Source organism: Ptychodera flava, chromosome 2 (assembly GCF_041260155.1).
Source record: "Ptychodera flava strain L36383 chromosome 2, AS_Pfla_20210202, whole genome shotgun sequence".
Classification (NCBI taxonomy): Eukaryota; Metazoa; Hemichordata; class Enteropneusta; family Ptychoderidae; genus Ptychodera; species Ptychodera flava.
In genome coordinates this window covers 31071738-31088982 of record NC_091929.1, presented here as the reverse complement: position 1 = coordinate 31088982, position 17245 = coordinate 31071738, and the positions used below count along the sequence as shown (strand labels likewise).

Below are 17245 nucleotides of genomic sequence, written 5' to 3'. Positions count from 1 at the left end.
TTTTGTAAAATCAGCACTCATTGCACCTTCTACGCTAACTATTATACGTGTATATATGTCGATAAGTGTATGTATGACTTTTTAAATCGTTGAAAATTGTTTATTTCCTAATTACGCTTGAAAGATTTTTTCTCAAGTTAAAATGAAGTATTAAATGACATTTCTGTCTTTTGTTTTTTAATTATACTTTTCTTACTTATTTCCTTCCTAATGAGACCGAATTTTTATTTCAATTGAGAAAGACAGTATATTTTTGCACTGAATCGATAAATATTTTTGAAACATTTGGCGCGCCGTACTTCACCCTTGCTGTTTAGTTATAAAGATCTAAAGTGGTGCTTACTAAGTGGTGTCAGCTTCAGTTCCTGAAAGCATTACAATCCCAGACCGGTACCTCACATCAGAAATCGTGACGTAACGAGTTTCAATATTTCACATCTTGATGCGAGTCGTATCATTATTTGTAAATAAAAATTACAGAGCTTGATAGTCGCATATGTATTCCTTGAAGTGAAGAACTATGACTTCTGCACTTTATTTTCTCACATATCCATACAACGGACGTACCAAAAGAAAATAATATACATTTTCTACACGTTCGCTCGAGGAAATTTTACAAAATCTCTCCGACTTTTATCCACATGTCTACATTCCTCCATGGAAAATGGAAGTACACAGCAACGTAAGCAGGCGAACAAGTGAACAATGAGAGATTAAAGTAAAAATGTAGTTTTTTTCTGGTTCAAGCATTCATTCATTTGAACTCTATATGTATATGTCATTTTGAATTTCAAGTGACGGTAAACATTGAGTATTTTCCTTTAGTACCACAGTTTGCACAACCAACCCTGATTTTTTTATTCTTGAGTTCGACATGCAATTGTTTAAATTTCAAGTCCTTGAGGAAAGTGTGAACAAAAGTCGTAGCCTTCAGATTTGCCATTTAATTTTATTTATTTATTTATTTATTTATTTATTTATTTATTTATTTATTTATTTATTTATTTATTTATTCAGCTTTGACATGAAGTCAGGATGAGTCGCACAAGTGACTGACACCTATAAAGCGACCCTCAAAAAAAATTTCAAGTTACACATACAAAGTAAAACAGAAAAGACAAATGATTTAAGATAAATTCAAAAATGTAACAATAACAAAATTATACAAAAAAAATTTCAAAAAACCAGAGAAATTAACAGAGACGGCAACTTTTACAGTGGCACTTTCCCACCCAAGTACAAGTGTTATCAGGATACAGTATCAAAGGATACTAAAGAAATTGAAACTAAACTGCAAGAAGATATGATGTCAATCAATGATTGGTTAAGCGAAAACAAGTTGACACTGAATGTTAAGAAAACAAAGTGTATGATGTTTGGACCGCGTAGAAAACTGCGCGGCGATTCAACTAATTTAAATATCAAAGTTAGTAATGAATCTTTGGAACAAGTTGATACTTTCAAATATTTGGATTTGTGGTTCGACAAACTTCTCACCTGGGACTCACATATTGCCAAAATAAGTGCAAAAATTTCACCGAGGCTTGGTATAATTCGTAGAATCAGGTCTGCTTTACCGCAGAAAACTGTCAAAATGTTAGTTACATCTATGGTTTTGCCAATTTTTGATTATGGGGATGTCGTTTGGTCAAACTGTACTAGTAAGTTACTGTCTAAACTCCAAATATTACATAATAGAGCTGGTAAATTAATACTAAATTGCCACCCTTACACCCCGTCATGTCAAGTAAGGCAAACTTTAAACTGGTACTCGCTACTAGAAAGACAGAATTTTCATATTTGCTCATTGATGTTTAAATGTTACCATGGTATAGCTCCACACTATTTGTTAGAATGCTTCACACGAGTCTCCAATACACATAAATACAATACACGTTTCAGTTATGCTAGCACTGTTTACATTAAACCAGCTCACAATAATTTTGCAACACGTAAGTTTACTCATAGAGGTGGAAAGCTATGGAATTCATTACCTGATCACGTAAAGCAGGCAAATACTTTTAATCACTTCAAATCACTGTATAAAGATCATTATGTAAAGTTACTGTATAGTATGTGATTTTTGTCACAGTTCTGTAATTTATTGTCCTTGTGATTCTATGTATATTTATTGAGTGTTTGCTGTTTTTTTTTATACTGAGTGAGGGCGTACGGCGCGCCAAATGTTTCAAAAATATTTATCGTCACAGAGTAAAAATAAACTGTTAAATTTTCTTTCTAAATAAAGTATTAAACGTGTATGAATAATAAAGAAAAAATTTCTTTCGTCCATATTGTATTTTAATAATGTACTTTTTCGCAAAAATAACATTCATTTGAAAATATGTGTCATTAAATATTTGAATGTGTCTGTACAGATAAAGATGACGTGCAACCGTCGTTCTCGATTGAAATAAAAATTCGATGGAATTACGGAAGAAAATAAACGAGACAAGTATTATTGCAAAAAAGGGGAGAATGTTATGCAATACTTAATTGTAAAATACCCTTTAAACCGTAATGAGAAGATAAACTGTTTGCAAAAATTTGAAAATACCACAATCCAATACTTATTGACGTACATACACGTGTATTTGATATAAAGGTGCAATGAATGCTGATTAAAAGGGAAAAAAAGAAAAAAAAATCAAGCACACACACAAAAACTATTGAAATGATTAAAAACAAAACCACAAATAGTACTTGCACTACTACCAAAAAACAAAACGAACCACAATCAGGTCTGACTAAAAAAGAAAGAGAATCACAATTGAAAAGTCGACCTAGATCGCGCCGGCGTTGAGGCTGTAAAGAAACCAAAACGAGGTCAGCTTTGGAAAAAAAAAAACCAAGCGAGGTTACCAAAAAAAGAAAAGAGGTTACCAAAAAAAAAAAAAAAAAAAAAACTCAGTAGAAAAAAAAGAGGCCCGTTCGAGAAAAGAAAACAGAGTGGGACACCCCGCAGAAAAAGCCCAACATGAAAATTGAATAATTGATTGTTACAGTTTAATGCCAGAGGGTTTTGGATCATTACACTCGGATGTTGTACAAGATATTTGGGGTATTTCAGCAATAACTCTCAGCTTCTAGTCTTCAATATCATCTCATGGACGTCCAAGTTACCGACACGTCCCATTCTATATTAAACAGTTACCAGTTTTGGTTAAAAGTGGACAAAACACTCGTGGTGGTTCGTCGGCTGCCAGCGGTCCCCTCGCTCCAATGTACACTCGAGGTGGTAAGCCAGCGGCCGGCGGTCCCGTCGCTAGTACAGTAGGCCTACACGCCGGCAACCAGCGATCCCCTCGCTGTAAAGTGTAGGGCCGCCTCTCCCAAACCATAGACAGTCTGTGCCCAAACCCGAACAAAACGATGGCTAGCCGCTAGCCCACGGTTACGTGTGGTTCGATACACAGCGGCCGCCGTGTGGGTATGCATAGCAAAATTGCATACCACGCAGCGCACAGCGGCCCAGTTCTGCATGGCAGGGCTGTGTGTTACCGGCGTGACTGTACGGCCTCCCGTATAACGCCGGTAACACACAGCCCTGCCATGCAGAGCTAGCAGCGGCCGCTATGTATCGAACCACACACGTATCCCGTGGGTTTAGCCTCTAAACGGAGTGTGGCAAAGGCAAAAATACTCGGGCTGAAACTCCCGGTTTAAATTCAAGGCAACGTCTTCACTAGTACATGTAGAACGCGAACGGCTGTGAGGTCCAGGGTGTGAGGTACCGGCGTTACACGGCCAGGCCATATAACGCCGGTAACTCACAGACCTGCCACCCAGAGCTATGTATAGGCTACTGCACAAATATCGTAGCTCCATATATTGGACTGTGTGGATATAAAGATTTCTGCAATGGGGATCGATATGTCGTGTATGTGCCGGTCTAGCCCTGCGAGTATAGTGAGAGTATATGGCGTTGCGAAGGCCGGACACTCTCGCCATAGTCCTACTCGTAGTGGTAAGGCTTCATGCTTGTACAGTTGCGTCGCTCGTCTTGTCGAACACGGAAAACGATGGACGTTCTCTCAACACGCGGCAGATTTCTTCAAAACTGTTCATTTTATCATGATTTGGGTGATCTTTGAGGATAGACGAGGAATTACCAAACAACGAGGTGGTATATTATCATGGTATTTGAACCCGATGTATCGAACACACGTATAAAACTGTGTAGAAATCACGTAGGCCAAACGGCGATGACAGTGCGGCTCGGTGGAAGGCCTGCAGTGGGCTCCCTGCCATACCGCGCCTAAGGCATCGATATGTTCGCAGTGTTGCTATGAAGGATCATGGGTTGTACGTCTCGCTCGTGATCTGACCTGTGGACTGCTCAGTTAACTTGACTCTCTGGAACTATTCACTGTTAACAGTGTTAACTTGGACGTTCTTTAGGTGATATTGCCCACTTCATTTCATCAAGTATGGTTTCAAGTAGAGCAGGGCCCAGCCAAACAGAGCTAGGTTTATTGTCACGTTATCACTGAAATGCTCAATTAATATTTCGTCAAACATTGGAGTATGTGGTGATCGGATTCCCCGCTGTTGGGGATTCATCGATCGAAGGAAACGTGAACCATGAATTTTTTTAATAAAATAATTGTAATTTCGGGCTTGTTTTTTTTCTGTGGCGAGTGCTCGTTTTTTTCTTTTTTTTTTCTTTTTTTCTTTTTTTTTGGTGTGGCGAGTCCTCATTTGTTTTTTCTTTCCACAGGCCCACGCGTTTTTTTTTTGTATCTCTGTTCATGGCATTTTTTATTTTTTTCGTTTTTATTTTATTTTATTTTATTTTTTTGTAGATGAGATCCACTTTTGTCTAGAGCCATCACTGCCGAATTTTTTCTCCGATTTTCTCTCTTTACTGTCAAAGCGTCTGGTGGTTCATATTATATTTTAGATTATCTATAATACGTTTATTATGAGACGTAGTGCTTTTTAATTTTCTTAAGTACATAAATATTTTTAATATGCATGGCGTTTTTTGTCTGATTCTTTTATAATGATTTTCTATATGTAGTTCACATTTTTATTTTTTGTACTATTTTTTCCGAGTGGTAGTAGTGATTTTTAGTGATTTTCTTGTGAATTTTGTGGACGTACCACTGTATAACATATTTTTCTTTCTTTTGTAAAATCATTATACTATTATACGTGTATGTATGTCGATAAGTATGGATGTATGACTTTTTCAAATCGTTGAAAATTGTTTATTTCCTAATTACGCTTAAAAGATTTTTTCTCAAGTTAAAATAAAGTATTAAATGACATTTCTATCTTTGTTTTTTAATTATACTTTTCTTACTTATTTCCTTCCTTAATGACACCGAATTTTTATTTCAATCGAGAAAGACAGTTTATTTTTGCACTGAATCTATAAATATTTATGAAACATTTGGCGCGCCGTAGAGGGCCTCAATGGAAAGAAGCTGATCAACTAGTTTGCGAGGCTTATTGAGATACCCTGAATAAAGATATTTAAAATAAAAATAAAAATTGTATAACAATAATTCGATATATATACCAAAAAACACCGCCGTGCCATGAGATATTCTAAAGGCTCGTTATAGAATATACCTGGATAATAACCCATTATCACCGCAAACCTCCTGCGTTGTGGCGGTAGCCATCCTAATACCCATAATGCTACACACATCTCTTACGACTTGCCTGTGGTTTCTTAATGTTGGAGTTTGGTGGTCACATCAGTGATTTTAAATGGTAAACCATTTTACAGTCTTTTTACGTGGTCCTTTGAGGGTCCCCTTTATCAACAATTCCCCACCATCGTCAGTCACTTGTATAATATTGTATATATGTCACTCGGCAGACATTTTTATACCCGTAGCATTGCTATGACTCATCTCCGCACTCTGTTCAAAGATAAGGAAGTCTCGAAAAAGTATACAAAGTATGTGTGACCCGTGACGTAATAGTTGAAAATTGTTTCACGGCTTTTGTTCCGCAAGTGCCACATCTCTACAGTGGTTCAGGGTCGATATACCCTATAGCCACATTCTACACTTACTTCCACAACAATCTCTCTCTCTCTCTCTCTCTCTCTCTCTCTCTCTCTCTCATTCTCTCTCATTCTCTCTCTCTCTCTCTCTCTCTCTCTCTCTTCTCTCTCTCTCTCTCTCTCTCTCTCTCTCACTCTCTCTCTCTCTCTCTCTCTCTCTCTCTCTCTCTCTCTCATTCTCTCTCATTCTCTGTTCTAACCTGCTTACGTTCTTTCCTATTAAAGCGGGTTTTATTAGTAACGATGGTTGCAGGCTGCAGTGCTTGAAACAAAGGTGAAGCTTTACAGTTCTCTATAGTCAGTCATTGATTGCAGTGTCTTGACCCATTTATAAAGAAATGTCTCTGGTTAAGCTCCGTGTAGCAACTTCATGTTCGAGGTTCTGTTCTTTGAATTGTAACAGATACATAGTAAATTTTACAGTGGTATAACTATGAAATGATAATAATTAACTAGTGTTTTCGTGTTGTACATCATGATTTCTGGGTCTTAGGACAAACATAAGACTCAGTTTGTAGAAATCATAAAACTAGTCCAAGAAGGTGTCACAAAATTCATTTTTGTGATTAAAATCAATAGCCCAATTTGTCATTACTGCTGTAACAGAAGGGCGGGGCGGTGTGTGATCCATGCTCAGTTTGTAGTGGCCGTAGTGTATGTATGGTGATGATTAGAAGAGATTTAAGTCAAAATTCGCGAGTTTTTATATCTGCAACCAATTTGAACAACAAGAATGTGTAAGACACTACGACTGACTAAAGCTGCAAACTCTCTCGCATTACTTTTCTCTCAGTGGTATAGGATTGTATTGGCTTTGGGTGTCCGTTAATAATTGTTCTTAAACCGGTGTGCGGGATATAAAAGGCCCCTAACTTATTGAAAATTCATAATGGCGCTTGAGTGACAACTGGCAATAGCTGGGTAGACCGATCAGTGAAAATCGGCCTAAACGATTCTCAAACATATATTATTGGCATACCATGAACATAGACTGTTTCATAAATACCTAGGCCATACAGGTATCTGCAAAGTTTTACAAAGTTTTTTAAAACTACGACGATTAGGGAAAAAATCGCTTTCTGAACAAAGGGAATGGCCTTCAGGAGACAGTCGTTCCACGATTCAAACAATTGTCAATCATTCGGTGACACACAGAGGCGTAAACTGGTCAAACATTTGCTGTGCATACGAGAACAATTACGATGTAAACAAACTATATGTAAACTTAGACTTATATCAGCGGGCGAAGGATGAAAACTTTGTGTTGCCATCAACTCTTTTGCTAGCGTTTATGGTGCAATGACATCACGAAAGTGAACCATTTTCAGACGCGACTTAGCAAGAGGACTAGTCCGTAAGCTTACCCGTAGTACGATGTTTTCTAGCGAAAAGCGCGTAAGCAGAGTCCGCAGTTTGCACTGAGAAAGGCATCGAAAATAACCATCAAAACATGGCGGTAGCCTCCATGATCAATTTGATTATTGTCAGTCGAAGAGATCCACGTTTTTAACAACTTCCCCCTTCCAAATCTACGGCCGAACGTGACGGTACTGAACAGTTGTTTTGGTCATATATGCTGGCCCCGAAAACGGCCGTACTATGTACACGTGTTTTTACACGTGGAAATGACATGTCGTGTTCGGAGGGCTGGTACTAGTAAGGTTTTGACATACCGATTATCCCAGTTACATTTGGACTTCTGTGATGAGAATTTAACAAAAATTGTAAGATATTTGAACAGTTGAAACATTCAATCTTTCAGTTCAAGATGAGCAAGTAAGCGCCATCACCCAATCTTGTAAACGCTTTAGGATACGCGTGTCTGGGGACAGCTCATTGATTCCGCGCTACATCGTAATAATATTTCGGCAAAAAGCTGGACTTTAATTCCTTCAATAACCATGGAGGTAGAAAGAAAGACGGAGAGGAACCCAGTCTGTCATTGATTCCAGTCGAAGGTTAACAAACGTTTCAAGCAAAACTTGCAATTGCTCCGAAAAAAAACATAACTCGTGATAATTTTTCGATATCATCCCGCCGCCAAGCAACCGAGCAACTGACCGCGATCGCTATTACAGATATCGTGATACACGAGATTCAAGGAAGTCTCGACCCTTCCGTGAATTTCCTTTATTTTTTGCGATCGGTCATGACGTCGCCGTTTACCTATTTCCTACCATATTCCTGACGTGTTCCTTTTCCTTCCTAGTTTTTCTTTCTTTCTTTTTTCTTTCGAGTATTGCCATGGCATAACTGAAACGAACCGGGAAACGAAGGCTACAGTGTACGTACCAAAGCCTGAGTGCCACGTGATTTGAGAGCAAACAGATTTCGCAGATAATGGGAACGATCGCAACCGTTGCCAACAGACTCATTATGCAGAGCCATGCCCCAAAACGCCCACACAAACTTGGCACTAATCCTGATCCCGGTCCATTTCGAGCCGGGCTTTAAGAGAATATTGACTCCAATGAAATTACAGAGTTACAATGATCAACTCGCGTTTATGGTGTATTCCACTACTTCTGACCACTTTGAAGAGCACCTTAATCATAAGTAAGGATGGATCAGTTCATCCTATGGTGTCATGATGTCACGGATGGACAATTAAAAGCTTGTGATTGAGTGTAATTTTATCTTTTATCTGTCGCTATACTCACGTCGCCAAGTATTCGTCTATTATCTTACGTAGTTCCAGTATATAACTTACAGCTAATATTTCATATCTGATGAACGTTATCCATTGACATACGACACGTTGTGAACTCGGAGGATGATTAATAGAATGGCTACTTTAACCCTTTCACCACCATGGTTTGTCCCAAATCCATTGTTTTCTATGGTAAAGTTGGACTTGTATACAGGGAACTGGGGGTGAAAGGGTTAAATACTGTGCGTAGCAATTGAGCTGAATCTTTCTGAAACTCCTACATAAAAGGAAATTTTAGAGAAATGTGTCTTTTTTGAACGGCTAGTATGCTATCTTAACATGATTAAACATGAATGCTAGGCGAATACATTAACAATTGAGGTAGATTGTGCCTCAGGGACAAATATTTGGACTTACAAACTATTCAAACACCGTTTTGGTCTCCACTTGTTGGGGTTATTTTCAAGCTCATGTGAGTATCTAATGTTTGTTTTTGCGTGAGTTTCGAACATTTTATCCCCCCTCCTATAATTAACCTGGGAATATCGGTCATGTTACATTTCTAATAGCCGTAAATTGAAGCTAATTTGTTTCCAAAGCACAAACTTGCCGCCGATAAGTACTCTTGATCTTGATTTTAGCACCAGAGTAATATACAAGCAAGGTCGAACTCTTACACAAATGTACCTTTGACTTGTAAAGTTTAAGCCGATTGAAATGCGTCTATCAAGTTTTTTTTTGCACGAACAGTGCTAAAGAAATTTAACTGCCCTTGACTGAAAACACAACAACTTTATTTATAATACGTCTTATTCATTGATAGTGTTGAGCTCAGCTGAGGCTCTTTGCAATACCGTAGAACACATAACGTTATCGTTGCTGTATCGTCGACTATTTTTCTGAACGACGAACAAAAATAATTTACGTCTATCTCCGCGGGCGACGGTCAAAATACCATCGGCTGACAAGTGTTCAGAACAATAGCCGTCCGTATTCATATCAACAGGACTGTGAAAGATTCAGGTGTGCTTTAACGTATTGCACCAAAAAATGGAACAGACGCTACATGAAATATGTCAAAGCCCTTCTCTTATGCACTTCTAACCATTGTATTAAGAAAGAAGACATTAATCTTCCTTTGAATGGCAAATACGTTCGCTTGGTCATTGCCATGTGGGTACTATTCAAGGGTCCTTTGATGAATCTTTTGAAAGTGGGGCATTGGGGCATGCGCAGGATAACATTTTGTTTCCTTCTTTTTTCTTCGTTGTTATGTTAATTAATATGATTATATTAAACACACACACACACACACACACACACACATATATATATATATATATATATATATATATATATATATATATTATATATACACACACACACACACATATATATATATATATATATATATATATATATATATATATATATATATATATATATATATATATATATATATATATATATACATATATGAGATGGCATTTCCGTTGACTTGCTGTAGCTAGGGTTATTTCTTAAGTTTATTTTAACCTCCTTTGGAAATGAAAAAATTCAAATACCTACCTCTCAATTTGCTAATCCATGCAACTTCTCTCTCTCTCTCTCTCTCTCTCTCTCTCTCTCTCTCTCTCTCTCTCTCTCTCTCTCTCTCTCTCTCTCTCTCTCTCTCTCTCAGAATTCAATCATAACAAAGCAACTTTGAACATTGCACACCTCGGTAGGCGAGTCTCGTGCTTAATGATAAAGGAAACGTCTGGAGAAGAATAAGAACCAAAGTTACATGATGTATTGCCATATGTCTAGAATAAAGCCCTGTAGTGATTAGGCATCATTAGGCCGTCAGCTATGTTTTCTGTCTGACTTAGGTATGAGAACGTCCAGTAAGACTTGTGCTTGACCACCATATGCTTCAAGGAATGATAAAATGGTCAGACCCACAGCTAGGCCCAACCAGGCACAAATTCAGCCAAAAGTGTCGACGACATAAAGCTATACTAGCGTATGATAACATTACGAAACGTTTTGATCAATTGATATGGCATGACCCAAATTCGACCAAGTTGCCTAAGCTTAATTAAATGAAGGTTATTGTCCTGCGTGGGCCTGTCTTACTGGTCGTTCACTGTGAATTGAGACATACACATAATTGATGATTAAAGCTTTGTTGATGCCCCTCAAAGCTTTCAGTTTTGTCATTGTTGTTTATGCGTAGAAATGTCAAATTTGAAGCTTAAGCAACAAATATTATTTGGAACCCATATTGCGCGTCTTCCTACTTTCTTGACTTGCCTTGCAATGGAGACCCAGAAAGGGATTTGCCCATAATCCCTAGAGCATTCACCTATAATAATCAGTTGTAAGGCGATACAAACAGAAATGTCAACAAACTGTGGTGACCTGCTTTACAGTATGCTTAAGCAACAAATATTATTTGGAACTCATATTGAGCGTCTTCCTATTTTCTTGACTTGCCTTGCAATGGAGACCCGGAAAGGGATTTGCCCATAATCCCTAGAGCATTCACCTATAATAATCAGTTGTAAGGCGATACAAACAGAAAAGTCAACAAACTGTAGTGACCAGCTTTACACTATGGAGGGGAAAAACGCAGTGATCCGATGTTTATGGTTCATGTTATGTGCGTGCGTTATCTAATCTATGAGTGTCTGCGTCAATCGTCCTGCTCGACTTGTTTCTGTTAACTGTTAAATATTGTGGCGTTTGCTCAACAGCAACGCTGCTTCTACGCAGCCCGGCTGCAAATTGCATTGAGTCATGTGCAAGGTGGCAAATCTGGTAAAGGGCTAATTTAGTACAGATGAATAGTACTAGAACCCATATTAGAACATGATCTGGACAGACTTTCAGAGAGTTGCAGACCTTACATTTAGACGACATAGAGACAAATTAAGGCCAACAGAGTAAGGAAGATAGATTGATGTTGCTCTTCTATGCATATACCCCAGATAATGGCCAAGGTATTTGTACGATTGGTCATTGGATAAGGGTCACTGCACGGTACACCGCAGTATGGTAGACGGCCACATAATTTTGTAACGATATTAAAGTCTTTTAAGGATTCTTATGGCCGCATGGTGGGTATGTTGGTCATTGCCCCGAAATGCAAAAGCAGTATGAATTAATACATGTAAAAATACACGATGATGTCATCGAAAGGAAGACCTAGGAGACGGCCTGACAGTATTAAGATTCGCACAGTGACACGTTTATAGACCTCTTCCGGTTAGACTAATTACCAGTTTTGCGCATTTGTTTCCTTCTAGGAAACAAAAACTTACATCCACACTTCTTTCATATCGATCACGTCAAATCATCTTGTTTGCATACTTTTCTGAAAGTATAAATATGGTGGTTGCGCTGTTGGATCTGTATACCATCAAGATTCACTGCCAGATAGTTAACGGTAAACCCGATATTTCAACCTCTTGAACCAAATATGAAGCCTCGTAAGTTTGCAGAAGACATGACGACTGTACAACTGCTGGTCTGCTTGGTTCTCTTAACTAGCAACAGCGTTTGTTCAGGCATGGCGCTGCATTTATTTAAAGCCGACACGCATGCTTCATCCCAAGGCACAGGTGAAAATCTCACCGAATGTCTCAACTCATGCTCAGTTGAAAGCGGGTGCATTGATGAGCACTCGTACTCAACTGACAAGCAGACGAAGATCAGTGATGATGAAACTGGTGGTGACGCGATAGCATCGACAAGGCCGCTCAGTCTCCGTATGATGGGTGATGCAAGATCTTGTGGATTTCAAGATAAAGATGAAGAAGCCAGCACACATCTGCTGACCCAATTGGCTCATTCCGAGGATGCATGGCCAAGAGACGATATGAATATGTCAAAAGTGTCTGAAAATTGTGCGACTTTACAAAACTGTAGCAGTAATGCGAGCGAAACCCACAGGAGTGGTTTTCGATTTATTCAGGCGTCGGAACTTGGTAAGTTTAGGAAGAGAATTTTATCGTACGCCGTTTTCTAGCATCTTCTTCACCGACTCTATATAATTTATAATCCACCAGTTTAAAGTGGCAAACATTCCTTAGACCTTGTTGGCAACACGAAAACTAGACATACTGTCTAAATTTTTGTGTTGCCAAAACTGTCAACTGTAACTATCGCCTAGCAATAATATCACAAAGAAATCAACTCTCCGAAAAGTCTCCAGAAGGAGGTCAGTAGTAGTTGAAGCAACACCACAAAAAGAATATTTGCAAACTTAATACCTTCCGGGCAGAAAGCGTGTAGATGTTGACTGGGCGTGACCTCCTTAGAGGCAATGTATCAGCTTAAATTTCCGCTTCCACACGAAAAAGCTGTTAAAGTTGTCCACTGCAAGTTCCTCGCACATTGATTTCGAAATTTGCCTGTGTGTACATGTTCACCATTGGCTGAAAAGAGACGGCATCGCTCGTTTGCCAGAAGAAATCATTTCAACACAATGTTCACAAGCACCGAGCATAGTTGGCCATCGCAAGTGTTGTGACAGTGCCGTGACCTGCCCTCCGAATCTCTGAACAATTAAGAGTAACAAAAAGTTGCTTTAGCTTTATTTGGCCTAGAGTATAACAGGAAAGTACATGTACAGGCAACGTATTTTGATTTGTGCCTTGGTTTTAATAAATTCAACTCTGAGATCGTTTAACATCGGAAGAATAGTCCAATTTTAAACTTTGTGGTAGTCTTCTCCTGTTTCCGATACCGTGTAAATTATTTAAATAACAAACTCAGTGTCCATCTGTTGACTCATTCTAAAAATACATCATTTGTGCTTGGATGCATTCTTCTCTTCAAAACAAATAGAGCTCAGAGACCTTGCCCATTATTTTACATTAGCTATCAACTGCTCCAGTGACCATCTACCCTCAGTGAAAGGGACGTTAGTGGCGCTATGTTGTAACACTATTGAAGACGCTCACCATCGTTTTCCTTGACAAAGAATCGCTTGTTTTCTGTTCTAAGGTAGTTCGCGCCTCGACAGTGAAAGTCTTAAACTTTTGCTCAAACTTTCCTCAAGGAATCTTTCAACCGATCTCTTTCAAAATCAAGAATAAAAATCAGGGTTCACCGTGCAATATTTTGTACTAGAGAAACAAATAACCCAAGATATACCGATATTTGAAATTTAAAATGGCTGCCATCCTGTGTTAATTCTATGGGGAAAACTGAAATTTTCGAATTTCAAGAAAAATTGCCGGTAAAAAGTTTTTTTACACCGAGAGATTAAAACTGAACCCATATAAGTTGTATATCAGAAAAGAATTGTAAAAGTTTGAGAGTCCGAATATCTATCTCCGAGGCGCGTTTTACCTTAAGAACTTATATCAGAACTGACTCTATCAGATTTGGTCATCTTTCGGTTATATTTTCCTTTTGAAAGTTTAATATTGCTTGGATTTCGCACATATAGCTAACTCGGCATTTTATTCGTTTAAGTTCATTTACTCCCAAAAGACGATATTAAAACTGATTACACATAATTCGACGAAGCTTGAAGGACACATTAAATTTTGCAATTAACAGGGTTTGGCAGGCACAACATGCTAATTACATGTTGTTTTGCATATTTAATTAATAATTCAAAAACGACCATGTATAAAACTAACAACACCGATTTCACTGCTTAAACAAAGAGCGTCGGATTGGGTAGCATCTTTAAAGCCCCACATTCTTTAAACTTTGTGAAGTTTTTGCGCTCCAATTATAATGATAATAATATTACTAATAATAATAATAATAATAATAATAATAATAATAATAAAGTACATTTGTAATGTGCCTAATCTCTGAGAACAGAGCTCGAGGCGCAAAAATGACAAAGTACACTGTATTAGAGGAAATGTTGAATCACTTGGACTTGAGACTGGGCAGTTGCATATTGCGAAACGTATTTTTATTCTCTCTCTCTCTCTCTCTCTCTCTCTCTCTCTCTCTCTCTCTCTCTCTCTCTCTCTCTCATCTTATCTGTTGACAGTTAATGATGTCATCAGAAGCGACAAGGCACATTTCCATTTCACTGTGGACTTCAGTCGAATTGGCCATGGCAGAGATCTGTCACTACAGCTCGCAGTGAATGTTGCAAAAACAGCAACGGACCTGCAAATTGAAGTCCAGAAAGGTCATCCTGACCATTACGACAAGGGCAAGATGTTGCTTAAGTTCATAGAAGTATGGCAGGAAACTCTACATGGCGGTTGGTTGGTTACAGATCTGTCGGCTGAAATGGGAAAAATGCCATGTGATAAGGCGACAGACGTAGATATCACCATTTACGTTAATGATGGCGACATTTCAAACAACGCTACACTGATCAATGCCGGGAAGGTAGGTGATACCTTGCATTGTCTTTCGTGGATGACAGAAACTCCCCAACTATACGCTTCAGTTTTAATCACTGTATCTCTCAATGGTACTGCGGTCACGGTGTGTTTCTGGTTGACGAGCGTTAACTACCTTAGTTCAATTTACAGTGACCAGAAATTAATATGTAAAGGTAATTAATTAGAACACAAATCATTTAGAAGAGTTAAGGTTCGATTAAGCAATTCAGCGTTTTGTTTGCAAGATTCTTTTCATCGACACTGAAACGGAATTCCTCCCCAAATTATGGCGTAGCAAAGAAACATATATACAATACTGGTATGAACGTGTGCATTTATGTGTGCATGCAAAACTTTGAAACCAACTCAGAACGCACCTCGGGGACAGATATTCAGACTTTCAAACTTCAACAATTCTTTTTCTGCTCTACCACTTGAGGTTGGGGTTCATTTTAAAGCTCCTGGCGTACCACAAGTTGCACGGTGACCCATGACTTTTATTCTTGATTTCGCAAGAGAATAGTTGAAATATTCCTTTAGAAAAGTTTGGGCAAAAGTTTAAGTCTTTCACTTTCGAGGCGCATACTACCTTTAACGCAATCTCCATAAAGATATAAATTGTAACAAAACAGAACGACGGAAGAAAACGCATAAATTTATTTCATCTGTCACCACTAAAAAACTAAAAATGAGCAGTTCCAAGTAGTGTTGTATAAGGTTAGGTTAGGCATGCTATAATTATTTAGAATTCACTTGTAATTTCACATTTCAGGTGGCGGTTATTGAAAAACTGACGAACGAAAGAATCAGGAGAAGTGACGAGGCTCTGTGCACATGTCGCACAAGTCGACCAGTGACCATTAAAACGTCATCTGCCTTCCCAAGGCGATTTGGAAAGGTGATTGATCCCCTCACTTTCAACACCAGTTTCTGTTACGCTGTTGGAAAGTCTGGTGACTCGGCAAACGACTGCAACGATCAACTGGCCGGCAGTTGTCTTCCTATCGAAAGGGAAGACTTCGTCGCGACTTTCTACAATAAACAGATAGGCTATACCTATCAGATCGTCTTTCTAGGTGCGATCGTGAAGCGATGTGGATTTAATGAGACACAAGTTCTCGACCTGTGAGCCCTTCTTCAGAAAAGAACATTTTGACTGTACATGAAAACCATTAAAATGTCAACATACCAACTCGGGCCTTTTTCATAAGTGAACTTATTTGTTGCAAGTACAATGTAAAGCTGTGTGTTTTCATACAGAAAGATAACGGGCAATCTATCGCACTTCTTCGCAATAAGATAATCTTGTTTGATGACTGCCCGTGCGAAAGAACGTTTCTATCTTTCATTTAAATCAATGACATGCTCCTATATGAATATAGACAGTAGAAAAAGACAAAGTTTAAATACTGTAATTTGGAAAAAAATAAAGAGAATTCTAAAATTGTCGGGTTAATTAGTAAGGTGATAGCAAATATTTTTCAGAAAAATTGACTAATTTTTTAATATGGTTCAACTTACAAAACTAACTTACAATACGGAATCTAGTCTAAACCAAAACATGCGTGGCATTTTAATTGATACCCGAACGGCTTTAGGATATTACTAACTGCTAAGCGAATCTTCAATTCAGGAATTATACATCAATACATTGCAAAGTATGCAGACCGATATATGATGACTAATCTACCTCACTTTGTTCACGTGTATCGAGATTCAAATTGTATGCCATCATGCACACTCATATGTTTGTTTCATGGATGATGATGGCGCACTTCCAATCGCCTTTTGCAAAAAATTGTAATTAAAGTAACTTTACATAGTTTGAAATTACTGTATCTCCGAATATCAATTAATATCTAAGCATTTTTCGTTTCCTAATAAAGATGATATACGTATGTACATTTTGAGAGAAATTTCCTATGTATTGTTTTCAAATAGGTAAAGGTCACCTTGTTTTGTCTGTCTGCTTGTCGATATGCATGTATGCATGTATGTATGTATGACGAATGTACGTAAGCAGGTATATCTGTAGGTTCATGTGCGCACATGTTATATAAGTTTATATAGATATGTATGTGTATTTATGTACGTATGTATGTATCTATATATGTATCTATGTATCCAAGCCGAGTATCTCTGAATATCAATTAATATCAAAGCATTTTTCATTTCAAAATGAAGATGATATATATTTGCATTTGTTTGAGAAATATCCCATGT

At 38.0% G+C, this 17245-nt stretch overlaps 1 protein-coding gene across 1 annotated transcript; it reads left to right on the top strand.

Moving 5' to 3' along the window:
* The first annotated feature begins 12062 nt into the window (after positions 1 to 12062).
* LOC139147897 (uncharacterized) lies at positions 12063 to 16862 on the top strand. The gene is made up of 3 exons (XM_070719117.1): positions 12063 to 12643; positions 14677 to 15026; positions 15795 to 16862. The coding sequence occupies exons 1-3, from the start codon at positions 12136 to 12138 to the stop codon at positions 16149 to 16151; spliced, it is 1215 nt and encodes a 404-aa protein (XP_070575218.1). The 5' UTR covers positions 12063 to 12135; the 3' UTR covers positions 16152 to 16862.
* Positions 16863 to 17245: the final 383 nt, after the last annotated feature.

Excerpts from the sequence above, each read along its gene's own strand:
- LOC139147897 (XM_070719117.1), top strand. The coding sequence starts at position 12,136 with ATGAAGCCTCGTAAGTTTGCAGAAGACATGACGACTGTACAACTGCTG. Across the intron at positions 12,644-14,676 it reads TATTCAGGCGTCGGAACTTG|TTAATGATGTCATCAGAAGC; the intron begins GTAAGTTTAGGA and ends ATCTGTTGACAG. Across the intron at positions 15,027-15,794 it reads CACTGATCAATGCCGGGAAG|GTGGCGGTTATTGAAAAACT; the intron begins GTAGGTGATACC and ends TTCACATTTCAG.